Source organism: Larimichthys crocea, chromosome II, assembly GCF_000972845.2.
Source record: "Larimichthys crocea isolate SSNF chromosome II, L_crocea_2.0, whole genome shotgun sequence".
Taxonomy (NCBI): domain Eukaryota; kingdom Metazoa; phylum Chordata; class Actinopteri; family Sciaenidae; genus Larimichthys; species Larimichthys crocea.
In genome coordinates, this window is record NC_040012.1 from 3,884,850 (window position 1) to 3,898,624 (window position 13,775).

The window sequence follows — 13,775 nt, forward strand, 5'->3', positions numbered from 1 at the left end:
ACTTGAGTGGACTGATCGTTGTAGCTCTTGTCGAACCTTTTGATATGCTACATTTTATAGAATATATTACATAGAGTAATCAGTAATAAAAATAATTGTCAGCTGTTGCTTTAATCTACAGAATATTGGTAGTAGTATTGTAATTTATCTACAGAGTGTGTATGATGACATCAACATAAACATTGCCACAAATACTTGTTTCATTGGCTGATTATTTGGGTAAAGTCATTTTGCATGACTCTCTACTCTGCTACGCAAGTTCAAAAAGGTTTTACAATCTGTCTTTGTGGTGAACACTCGCCAGTTTTGATCGAGGTTATCTGTGTCCAGTGAACTTCATGACCCATGTTTGAGACTCTCTTTGAGAAGTTCTATAAAAAGTTATTTAAAGTTTTCTGAACATCACGGCACAATAAAAACAAAAAAAAACCTCTACAGATGCTTCTTTTTGTGTTTGAGGGAGCCGGCTGTCTTCGCAGAGATAAAACCGTACCATGACCTCAGGCATTCTTGCTTCTTAACTATGAGTTTCTGCCCATGTCGCCTATCGAGCCTCATTCTAGGCATATTTTCTGCGAGAGTGAGCCAAGACGAAGACAGGCTCTCCACTAAAATCCATATTTCAGCTGGTTTACTGCGTGCCATGTGATGCAGACGTGATTTATTTGGTTGATTTGTAGGCCGAGTGAACGTGTTGGCCTTCTATTCATTGTTTCTGCGCAATGGAGTGAAACGTTCATTAAATTAGACCAATCAGGACAGGACAAGTCCAAGTGAAGTCCAAGTAAAACTACAAGATAAAAATCCACTTGTTGCATCATTATAAACTGAATATCTTTGGATTTTTAGATATATGAACAAATAAATTAACACAAACTCATACATTAACTTATATTCTGATTCTGAAATCACTAATTCCTCATGCTGAACAAACTTAGACTGGAGGCTAACACTTGAAGAATCTTTGAAATTACAGTTAACGGGTGTTTTGTTGGACAGATTACACATTTCACAATAACAGCCACAATGGAAAGTAATTCACTATCATTTAGAGATTATATATTTTCTTAAAATTATGTATTTTGGTATGACTTGAAGGGAAAAGAACTAGAGCTCTGACTGTCTTAGGAAAGTAGTGGCGGCTTTTCATCTGGAGGGAATACTTCCGCTTATTTAATGCAAAGTAGGTGTTTGTCCCTGTTTGTGCTTAGTATCAGAGTCTCAAGAAGGGCTGAAACAATTAGTTGTTTAGTTGATTAACCAATCAGTGGAAAAGAAACCAAACCTAATTTGGATAACTGCTTTTTAAATATCAGCCCTATGATGGTTATTGGACTCTTGATCGGGCAAAACAATCAATTTGAAGACTGAACAGTAGAGGTGTGCCTCATCTGGACAATAAAGTTGTAAAACGACCTATCTTTCATTGAATGTGGGCGTTGTTAGGTTCGCACGAAGCATCTCTGGCTTTACTTTTATATGTTGGAGATCTGGCAGCGAGTTATAAAAACACACACGGTATCTGAAAACAGACATCTGGGCATATTTATGATTTTATGAACTTACTGGGAAGCACAAAGCGGACAAGACACACGCTGTGTGTGCACCTACCAGCAAAACCAGAGCCTAGGTGATGAAGTCAATAAGTAAAGCTAGTTAATTAGAGCTACTTAACACTTCATTTCATAAGCAGTTATCATTAATACAAAGGGCTCTTAAGGATGCTGATTCAGTTTGAGAAATCGGAGCTGCATAATGATGACTCGGGGACTTCCTATGAGCGTCTAATCACGAGTTTTGAGGTTAGTGTGACAGAGGTGAGAGAGATAAAGTATCTCCTCTGCAGGACAGGGACAGACCAACACCGTCTGAGAGTCTTTCAGGGATCAAGGTTCACTGATTGTTTGCCTCGTTATCGCACCATGATCTTAAAAATATCGAGATATTGGTTACAGGCCATATCGTGCAGCCCTACGACTAATCAGTTACGGAAACAGTTGCAGAATACATTTCTTTCGATTGGCTGATGAAATGTGTAGATTCTTAGGTTTGATTTTCCACCTTGAGTGGATCAAAGAGTTACAGAGTTATCGAGTAACCATGGATGGACAGCAAGTTAGAGTAGTAAGACTGAGACTGGAATGTACGACTTCTTTTACTTTAATCATAACATTGCTTGAAAAATGACTTAAACGATTAACCAGTCATCAAAATACTTGAGTGGACTGATCGTTGTAGCTCTTGTCGAACCTTTTGATATGCTACATTTTATAGAATATATTACATAGAGTAATCAGTAATAAAAATAATTGTCAGCTGTTGCTTTAATGTACAGAATATTGGTAGTAGTATTGTAATTTATCTACAGAGTGTGTATATGTGTACAACATAAACATTGACTAGCCACAAATACTTGTTTCATTGGAGTGATTATTTAGGTAAAGTCATTTTGCATGACTCTCTACTCTGCTGCCTCGAGTTCAAAAAGGTTTTACAACCTGTCTTTGGTGGTGAACACTCGCCAGTTTTGATCGAGGTTATCTGTGTGTCCAGTGAACTTCATGACCCATGTTTGAGACTCTTCTTTGAGAAGTTCTATAAAAAGTTATTTAAAGTTTTCTGAACATCACGGCACAATAAAAACAAAAAAACACGCCTCTACAGATGCTTCTCTTTGTGTTTGAGGGAGCCGGCCTATCTTTGCAGAGATAAAACCGTACCATGACCTCAGGCATTCTTGGCTTCTTAACTATGAGTTTCTGCCCATGTCGCCTATCGAGCCTCATTCTAGGCATATTTTCTGCAAGAGTGAGCCAAGACGAAGACGGGCTCTCCACTAAAATCCATATTTCAGCTGGTTTACTGCGTGCCAGTATGATGCAGACGTGATTTATTTGGTTGATTTGTAGGCCGAGTGAACTGTGTTGGCCTTCTATTCATTGTTTCTGTGCAATGGAGTGAAACGTTCATTAAATTAGACCAATCAGGACAGGACAAGTCCAAGTAAAACTACAAGATAAAAATCCACTTGTTGCATCACTATAAACTGAATATCTTTGGATTTTTGGATATATATGACAAATGAATTAACACAAACTCATACATTTAACTTATATTTCTGATTCTGAAATCACTAAATTCCTCATGCTGAACAAACTTTGACACATTAGACTGGAGGCTAACGCTTGAAGAGTCTTTGAAATCACAGTTAACGGGTGTTTTGTTGGACAGATTACACATTTCACAATAAGAGCCACAATGGAAAGTAATTCACTATCATTTAGAGATTATATTATTTTCTGAAATTATGTATTTTGGTATGACTTTGAAGGGAAAAGAACTTGAGAGCTCTGACTGTCTTAGGAAAGTAGTGGCGGCTTTTCATCTGGAGGGAATACTTTCCGCTTATTTAATGCAAAGTAGGTGTCGTATCGATGATTATTTGTCCCTGTTTGTGCTTAGTATGTCTCAAGAAGGGCTGAAACAATTAGTTGGTTAGTTGATTAGCCAATCAATGGAAAATAAACCAAACCTAATTTGGATAACTGCTTTTTAAATATCAGCCCTATGATTGGTTATTGGACTCTTGATCGGGCAAAACAATCAATTTTGAAGACTGAACAGTAGAGGTGTGCCTCATCTGGACAATAAAGTTGTAAAACGTCGCTATCTTTCATTGAATTGTGGGCGTTGTTAGGTTCGCACGAAGTATCTCTGGCTTTACTTTTATATGTTGGGAGATCTGGCAGCGAGTTATAAAAACACACACGGTATTCTGAAAACAGACATCTGGGCATATTTGAGATTTTATGAACTTACTGGGAAGCACACGCTGTGAGTGCACCTAACAGCAAAACCAGAGCCTAGGTGATGAAGTCAATAAGTAAAGCTAGTTAATTAGAGCTACTTAACACTTCATTTCATAAGCAGTTATCATTAATACAAAGGGGCTCTTAAGGATGCTGATTCAGTTTGAGAAATCGGGAGCTGCATAATGATGACTCGGGGACTTCCTATGAGCGTCTAATCACTGAGTTTTGAGGTTAGTGTGACAGAGGTGAGAGAGATAAAGTATCTCCTCTGCAGGACAGGGACAGACTAACACCGTCTGAGAGTCTTTCAGGGATCAAGGTTCACTGATTGTTTGCCTCGTTATCGCACGATGATCCTCTGACATCCTTTCACTGATTTCTCAGTTTCCCTTCAATCAGGCAAACAATGAGCTGTCAATCAGCACTGTTCACTGGCTCACACATCCGGACGTCATTAGCCGAGCTGTTGTGGGTTAAATTAGCTGTGACGTGGACGTTGTCCGACACGCAACATAAAAGAGAAAAGACAAGCTTGCTGACTCATTACACGACAAACATGACAGCTGCTCAACGCGGCGGCGTCTGTGCTCGCGATGAAGCTTTCTGAGTCGGGCCCCGGAGGGCTGTTGCTGAGCGCCGTGTTTCTCAAGGTCTGTGTGATAATGGACGTGTTGATGGGTGTCTCTGCGATGGGGTGTGTGTTTGGATCTGGCAAACACTCGGCTTCTCACAGTTGTCTGGCATTATCAGCGATAACAGAGAATATTATTGCAAAATGGAAGCCTCGTCATTACAGGGGCGTTCAGTCTCTGGGAGAGGGTGAGTGGTGAAATAGTTTCCAGGCGTGGAAATGACTTAATGCATAATTACAGAGAGATCTTGAAAATTCAGAAACATCTCGCAAAGACCCAATTAGATATGACGCCATAGATCAAGTGTCTGCTGTGTTTTTTCTGTGTGAGTAATAATCTTAAAATATTAATCTGGAAACAATTGTCATGGCCTGAACTAAAACTCCACAATCCCAATAACTCAAACTAAGGGAACAGCTGAGAGGTTTTGAAATACTCCTCTTCACCCAGCGGGAGTGTGTTTACGCACAAACACTCCACTTGATTAGGTTCATCTGTACAATCTGATGCAATCCCATCCAGCTGCTCTGCCATGTAGTCAACCTTTAAGTTGCCTTTTAGACTGAGAACCACGCTCCGACAAACCTTTTGTGCAAACACAGACAGGCCTAAGGGAACTTATTTGCACAGTTCGCTCTGACAAGCAAATGTTTCTGGTATGCTTACATCCTATGCGTGCTCTGTAAGTGCTATTCCTTGCTACTCCCTTTAGTCTGGATGAACATGTCAAGACCAGACAATGTAGTAGACGGAATGAATGGCAGCTATGTGGGAGGTGTGTGTCCTGTCAGCTTCCTCCTCCTTTACAAACCTGACTGCACACTCACAACAGGCAACACGAATCAATGGAAAGTCAACACTTCCAGCCCTGGGAGCCCCTCAGGCTCAGAGGCCATGTGTGAATTATTCACTGAGGACTCCTTCGGAAATGACCAAAAAAAAAAAAAGAGTCATGCAACTGATGGGGGAGCTTGTACACCTTCAACAAAAGTGCAGTGAAGTTTGCTTTGTCGTGTGGATTAAAAATAAAAGTGTCCGAGTATCATGTATCAAGAGATGATGCATCTTTTTTTATCCCGGGTTGCTCTGACTGTCACCATATTCCTCCTCCTGTGTAAAACACAGCTCAAACATCTGAGAAATATGGCATGACCTCACAAGAAATGTGAATAAATACTGACATTGGTGGCCATTTGCAGTATCTAACTGCTAACCCTTCTCTGTTATTGCCCAAAAGATAGTTTTTTCCCCACTTATTAAGTGATTGCAGCATCCTGTCTTAGTCTTGTCATAGTTTTCAAATGATGTAAGTCTCTTGTATCGAGTGTAACTCAAGTTTCCAGCTCAGTGTCAGTTTGACTGAAAAACAGGTTAACCACTAACCTGAATAAGGAAATTATACAGTTATTTGGTCTGGTCCTTTGGTTTGATTGAATATGGGAACCAGCTCAAAACCATGTGAGCTCGGATGTTCCATCTGTTCTTACAGTAATGAGTAGGATGGTGTTAATCCCTGGTTTCCCAGGGAGTGTATTTATTCTGAGCGGAGAAACCAAAGTGGGAACTCCATCTCCAGTTACATTTCAGCACGGAGTCAAAACACAAACTGGCGAGATGGTGATAATACCAGGAATGTAATAACACTGGAGGACTTACCCATGGTGGCAGCTCAGCGGTGGGAACACTTTGCTTCACTACTTTCTCCTCGTGCTCCAGGAACGCTAAGGCACGGTTTATCCTGTAGTCCTTGCCGCCATGGTTTTTCCTCCAGTAGAACAGCATGGCGAGTCCGATCAGAACCCAGCTGAAGCTGAACTCGAAGTATCCCAAGATGTAGATCGGGAAGATGATGGCGAAGGTCTTGCCGAATTTAATCCACATTTGGGTGACGTCCGTGAGAGCAGACTGCGGCTCTTCGTCCAGCTCTTCCGGGGACAGAGGTGGGCCGATGGGGCTCACCGGGGTGCTGGGCGCTGCGATGGGCCCGTTCGTCCTGACGCCGGGTCCTGCAGAACCCTCCATCCTGTTACTCATTTCCCTGCTGGAAAATGGATATTTACAGCAGATTTGTGTTAGTTAGTGTCTTGTCACACACATAAAGGTGCAATTGATTCATCACTGCAATGCAGAGAGGCCTCATGCTGCAAACTAGGCACTCCACTGGGCAAAGTTCAAATAATTACACCACAGACATGCAGAAATCATACACAGGGGAATAAAACAACATTAAACAAGAGAGTTTTTGAGGTTATATGTATGAGTTATTATGATAGGAAGCTCCATATTACAGTCAAAAAGTTGGCAGTAAAAGTTGGTGAAATATATTAAATAACCTGCACCAAATCACGAAAACAATTAAATCTGTATACGATATTAAAATACAGTTTATTTAGTTATGTAGCTGTGATTTCAGTGTCTACCTTCATGTATGGAGACGACGCCATACGAAACTCCTTTACAAAAACGTCAATTTCACATTAATGAGAAAACTGACAGCAGTACGAACTTTAAAATAAATAAATTAACTATATAACACGAAGCGTGTATACGTATTCTTTAATTCGGCGTACATCCAAAGCACCTACGCGCTATATTCGAGTAGTATTTTAACTTTGAGAAGTTGTTGTCGGCGTCAATGTTTAGCCACCAAAACAAACCGACGTGGATAGCAACGGCAACTGTGAAGCGGTTATGAGTGTGGGTTACACCGAAAATATATGAATTATGTGCCGCTTAGTTCGGTTGTATGTACGCCGAATTGAAGAACACCGACTAATAAACCGTAAAATGTCTTCAGTCGTCGGTTACCGTGTGTGTATTTTTACCGTTAAGCGCGGCAACTCTTAACTGCCGGTTATTTTGAACGGAGTCCGTCGTGACGTTCTCTCCCCGCAAAGTGACACGTATTATCGGGGCAGCACTGCGTAACACACCAGCGGAAAAAACAACAACTTCTCCGGTCCTCGCTGCGCTTCAACGCCGGAGCACACTCACCGGTATCCGCCTGCGACATTCGCCTCTTCACCGTAAAAAATTCACTGCCCGGTCCACTGCATGGCGACCAGCTAAACTATGATAACCCCGTCTCCTCTCCTCTCTCTCTCTTTCCCCGGCCAGTCTGTCTCAACCAGCCCCGCAGGAAGCTGTCATCGCCGGGAAGCAGGTCAGGCTCGGCCTCCGTCGCCGAGGAGGGAGCTTCGAAACACGGACCCAGCAGCGGAGCCGGGCGCCATCTTGTGGCGGGAAAAGAGGGGGAAAAGAAACGGTTAGTTTCGATTTAAATAAAAACAAACAAAAATAAGTTTTAAACATATTTTAAAGCTTTAGTGCTAATTTAACCCACACAGACAAGTCTAAATACTGTTGTTATATATCATACATGCATTACATATCGTGTAATTTCGAATATAGAAACAAAAATGTAAAAAAAATAAGGCAAAACGTTTAAACATAGAAATACATACAAGAATACAAGAATAACTCTTTTTAAATAATGAGTGACAATGTACAATATATTTTATTTTATCGTATTTACTATTGCTTTTTTGATATTTTATTATGTATAGGTTGCTTTATAGTATATTTTTATTTTTTGTTGTCACTTGTCACTTTGTGTAATGCTGCTGCTGCACTATAATTTCCCAGCTTGGGATAAATAAAGTATATCTATCTATCTATCTATCTATCTATCTATCTATCTATCTATCTATCTATCTATCTAATACCAAGCTTCCTTGCAACTTGTTTATACCTGATAATACCTGAGATAATAATGATGATTCTTATAGATGACTTTGTATTACAAAAAAAAACAAAAACAAAATAAAATCTGCATATAATACAATACACTCACACACATGCATGAAGAGAAACAATAAAAAAAACAAAAAACAAAACTATTTTTAATCAATATTTACTAAGAAAAAAAAACTTTATTATGGCAGATATCATGCTGAAATTGCATAATACTGTCTCTGGTCTGATTAAAATATTAATTACAGTTATACATGAGGTGATCAGTTGACTCGATGTGTTCTTCTTCCACCACCAGGCCAATCCTTTACAAACATTACCAGGTAACCTCTGACCTTTGACCATTTCATCCTATTTGTCGCCTGCAAAGCTTAATCTACAGCTGACCTCAGTGTAATTTACAACACGTAAGGAAGCCAGTTGGTTTAAGAAAGATTATTTAGTATGTAAAAGACAAAGAAAACATTGTAAAATAATACATTTATTAGATATTTAGGGCAGCTTGTGGATCATTGCTGCTCAGTGCACTATTATTATTATTTTTGCACAGAGGACGCTTCCCCACTAGATGTCATGGTAGCGTGTATACTGAATTATCTGTCAGCTGCTGTGGACTTGATATAAAGTGAACTTATCAAACACTCTCATAAAATGACTTTTCTATTCAAATAGGCAGTAGCATTGAAGAAAATGAACATTAATATTAAAACAGAAAACTCTCTTGTAATTTGCCATGTGTCCTTCCTCCTGAAAGTCTTTTTGTCTTATGCTCCTGTCTTTATGAATAAAACAACATTAATATGACATGAAATAAGACAGAAAAACACAGACAAACTTCAGAGAATTGACAGAAGATAGTTTGTCTGAGTTGTTCTTCTATTTGATCTGCACACAGGTGGAGTTGGAGTATGTGTGTTAAAGGTGGAGACAAATAAAAGAAAAGGATGTGTCCATGTGGAAAGACTCTGTATGACCTAGACAAACATAACTTTTAGTTTGAATGTTCTAAACATTGAAAACAAACATGTAATGTATACTATATAGTATATACTATTGTTTATTGCTGACTTGAGAACGGTCTCTGAAGATCTCGGCATCGACCGCATTCTCATTCGACCTTGTCTCAGCCTCAGACAAAGAGGATTTGGGATTTAATATCAAGACAGCTGCGAGAATATCAATACATTTCCCGTGCATTGTCTGATGTGTTTGTTGACATCGTTACTGTGATCGGATGTAAAACTTCATGCTCCAAATGCAACCGATAATTGGACTGAAGGTTGTAGCTGTCGAGAAGATGTCAGCTGGATTTGCTGTAATAAAATTCAGCTACCTAAACCACCAAAAGAGTTCATCTGCACAGCTGCATCAAAAAATCTGCACTGGGACCACGAACTTGCCTCAGTCTCAACCTCGCAATGTCTTGTATTAGTCTTGATACACTCTAGTCTTTTAGGGGGTCTTGACTAAAGCACTGGTACTCACTGTAATTCCCTCTAGACGAGATAATCAAGCCTGTGAGCTAAAGAAATACATTGTAAGAAGACGTGTTTGTCTTCACCTGTGCCCACATTTCTTTACTTGCCCACTGTTTGCTATTCAAGAAATTCCTGTAGGTTAATTAGATTAGTTTGGAGTCGTCCCGGTCTCACCGTCCGGCTCCCACAAGCGCTTTGATGATGCATCATAGAAAGCCCAGTTTGAGGAGACTTTAAGATGAGGTGCCATACCAAACGAAAAAGTGCGCTCATTATTCTCATTTCTGTCCTCTCTGAAACTGTGCACGGTAATGACAGTCTGAGGGAGGAGGAGGAGGAGGAGGAGGAGGAGCACTGTGCTTCTTAATATGAGGGTGGGAGAAGAGCAATTTACAACACTGCAGCACAGAGGTAATAGACATCCCATGTCTCCAGGGTAAGGGAGGTTTTTCGTGTAGCCAGTGGATATCTACGAAATACATTATAGATATACAGTCAAGACTTCATCTGCAGTCTGATTATCAATGCTTCTGCTAATCTTTATGAACAGATAACTTTAAAGACGATAAATCAGACAATAGCTAATGGTTTCCAAGACTGCATTGCGGTCAATGCGTTCTACCACTCGTGCTCTCCACACGAACTGCTGCAACCAAAGCCCGCTCAAACATGACTGATCAATAAACTGAGACTACAAATGGAAAACTAGAACCAACAAAGTCTTGGCTCCTTGTCCATAGATTCTGCAGATATCTGAGGACCTCTCCTGGAGCAGCAACACTACATCACCGGCCAGGAAAGCTCAGCAGCGCCTCTATTTCCACCACGTGCACCTTCTATAATGGTCAGCATCCTGACCAGCTGCATCACTGTGTGGTACTGCAGCTGCACCGCATCCTGCCAGAAGACCCTGCAGCGCATAGTGAGAGAAGCTGAGAAGATCCTCGGTGCGATGGCTAAAGCCAGCTAGACAGCGAGGTCATGAATGTGACATCAGGGACGAGCTGATTAATATGCACACTCGCCACCAGTTGGACAGGGGGGTCTACATGTAGTTACTGACACTGTTGCACATGAATTTCTGGACGTAATGGAGACCCCTCAGTGCTCATCTATCAAAAAGTTGGACAGCATGCAGACTTTTCCACTACATCTCAGTGAAAATGGGCAAATATTTGGTGGTTTATGGTGAAGCAGCCGGTATCTTGACTCAGCCTGAAAAACAGAAGAAAGTCACACTTGAGCACCGTGAATTTGAATTACACAATCTGTGTCTGCTTCGCTCGGTGGTTAAATTGGCATTGGCTGTTGTTATTGTTTCGACCTTTTGCAGCAGCTTTAATCCAATCAAATCAAACATTTCCCTTCCCTATTATTAAAGATTTCCACTTGTTTGTAGAGGTTGGTGAGGGATCCTCCTTCTTGGTTTCAGAGTTTGCTGATAACATTTTACAGTACGTGGTGTTTCAATAAAAAGTTCGACAAGCTATTGCAAAAGACATTGAAAGCACATCAAGTCTGCTGAAAATTCAATAAATATGCAAATATATTTGGTTGTCTCCATTCTTAGTGTATATGCATGAGCCGGAGATTTCAAATTTTCAAATCTTTTTGTGTAATGTTTGTCGGGCCATTTAAAAAACAACAACATTATTCTCGTGTATTCACGTCGTGAACACAGAGAAACTTTCCCCGTTCAGCAGACGGATGTGGAGGCAGCTTTTGATTGTGACAAACTTGCACATCTCTGTTTGGCCAAGAAGAAAACCTTAGCTTACCTCACCCGAAGGTAAGAAATCTTCAGAAAGCCTTCTTTTCTTTTATATGATGCTGCTCTTTAAAATTCCTCACCGTGGACGCGACGGTGCAGAAGGAGTGGGCGGTCACTTATATTTTTTCAATCCCTGTAGGTGTTGCTTATGGGCTGATGTACTTAAAGTCTTGATTTGAGCTTTGCTATAGATCATGTCTGAAATATAATGCCTGCACTAAAACCTATTGTGGGAATCCAGTCTTTCTTCTTTTTGATATATGATTTTCTTTGAGTGGTTCAGTTCAGTTGGTGCTTTTTTTTTCCATCATCCATAATTTTTTTATTTTTCATTTTGGTTGGGGATGAATCATCGCAGCTGAGGCTGGTTCCCTGAAGAATTACTGAAATCTATCCAATCAGAGCAGTTTCCCACTGAGCAGATTTACCTCATTTGCATTGGATGAGCTCCTTCTGCAGTGACCGTCCAGAATCGTGTCAGTAGATATTTAAATGTGCGTGACGCAATAAAGGGGTAAATCAGAATCATAAAAGCATAAGAGGAAACATGTATTAATGTGTTTTAAAGCTGGCAAGCCTTCAATCATTAGTTTGTTCAGGATGTGATGGGCCAGTAATGTACTTCATCAGCTTGCCAATACTGAATTTCAGCCAACGTGGGTTTAGTATGAAGGTAAGTCAGCCTATAACAAAAGTTACAGGCTTCATTTAAATCACAATAATATGTTTAACTCTCTTGTCTGCTCTTGAAGAAGGAAAACAATGGAGGGAAGAGGAATCTAAAACTGCGTTTAACTGAAGAAGCAGCTCCAGTGGAAACCAGTCACCACCACTGTGTCGGGGATATCTCCAAACCTGGAGCTCTCTGTGTGGTTGGATACTGTCACAAACCAGCTCAGGAAATGTGACAAGTCAGGAGTCCACACAGGATATTTACTTAAATAAGAGTAACGTATTAAGACCATGGACAGCGGGAGTAGTTTTACTGTTGTTTCAGTGTTAATTCCTTCTGATTTAAAGACTTTAGCTTGACATAGAGCGTACTGACCTTTTGTACTCAGTGATAGGGGGAGCAATGTTGTTAAACATGGTGTTAAGTTAAGAATGACAGACCAGTACACCATGAATTCAGCTCACAAGATCAGAGCAGATCCACTGCTGCTAAAAGAGTTTGGGTGTTGTTGGGTTTTTAGATATTATTGTATCCTCTTTGGGCAAAGAATATTCCCCCTAGGTGCAATAAAGGTTTAATTCATTCATTCATCTTCAAAGAGTCCAGCCACTACAATGAATCAGACATTCTAGTTTTTCATCACTCTACACACAATTTCCAAGAACAGTCGGGATGATGGAGGAAAATGGACATACTTCTAAAAACCAGGAGAACAAAGCTGAACAAAGACAGTTGAACATAAATATTTAGCTGTGATGTACAGTATGTGCAAGTAGGTGTAAAAATAGATCAGTGCATATATATACATATATATAAGACATACCATGTCAGGGCAAGTGTTTCTGTAAATTGTAAACAAGAAGGAAGCAGAGTGCAAAGAGAGCTGGAGTAAACATTGAATGATTAATGTACTTAAGTGGGTGGATATGTACAGTGCATGCAGGCATGCATGTCTAAATATACAATGTGCAGGACTTATATTATAACACCGATGATGTAGGTGCATGTTAAAAGAGCCGTGTGTGTTTAGTGTGTGTGCAGTGGATGTTTTAGTCTTACAGGCAAACTGACTCTGGTTCGTCGTGGTTTCAGGTGGTAGGTTCCTCAACGTCTGGTTCCTTGCAAACATGCTGCACATCTCATTCCTCCTCCTCACTGAGATTATGTTCTGCTCTGTGCAGACTGGCCTCATTTCACAAGAGGACAGGAGGTGCGCCATCCTTCCCCCCAGTTGGTCCCAGTTGGGGTAGGGTTGGCACCTTCCTCCATAGCGGCCCACGCACCTGGTCAAGAACGAACTTCCATGCTTGACCTTTCAAACTTTTAGCGAAAGAGTTACCTTATCTTTGACAGGCTGTGTGGGATGATTCAAACTATTGAATCCACAATGAATAATGATAATAACTTGGTGATAAGATATCAGCACAAAACATCAGTTTGAGAAGAAATTATGCATCTATTAATACAGAGTTCTTTTGTGTGGGCTTCAGCACGCTATCTTAAAAATCCACGAGATGACCTCTTCACACATTTAATCGCATCATTCCTTCATAATAAAAAATGTCATTTTGATATGAGCAATGTGAAATGTTTATCTGTGTTTGGATACATCACTGATGTGAGAGGAGACTTTAATCAGGTTTGCTAATAAAGATA

The 13,775-nt window shown here is 40.3% G+C and overlaps 1 protein-coding gene across 3 annotated transcripts in view; it reads right to left on the reverse strand.

The window, feature by feature from the left end:
- Nucleotides 1–7,668, reverse strand: part of esyt2a (extended synaptotagmin-like protein 2a) — a 43,043-nt gene extending 35,375 nt beyond the window's left edge. For 2 of the 3 annotated variants that reach the window (XM_010751960.3, XM_027288945.1), the window contains exons 1-2: nucleotides 7,439–7,668; nucleotides 6,101–6,485 (exon numbers count right to left, since the gene is read on the reverse strand). In XM_010751960.3, the coding sequence (XP_010750262.3) occupies nucleotides 6,101–6,478 (378 nt within the window). In that variant the 5' untranslated portion in view covers nucleotides 6,479–6,485; nucleotides 7,439–7,668. The other variant, XM_027288947.1, reaches the window with a different exon arrangement.
- Nucleotides 7,669–13,775: the final 6,107 nt, after the last annotated feature.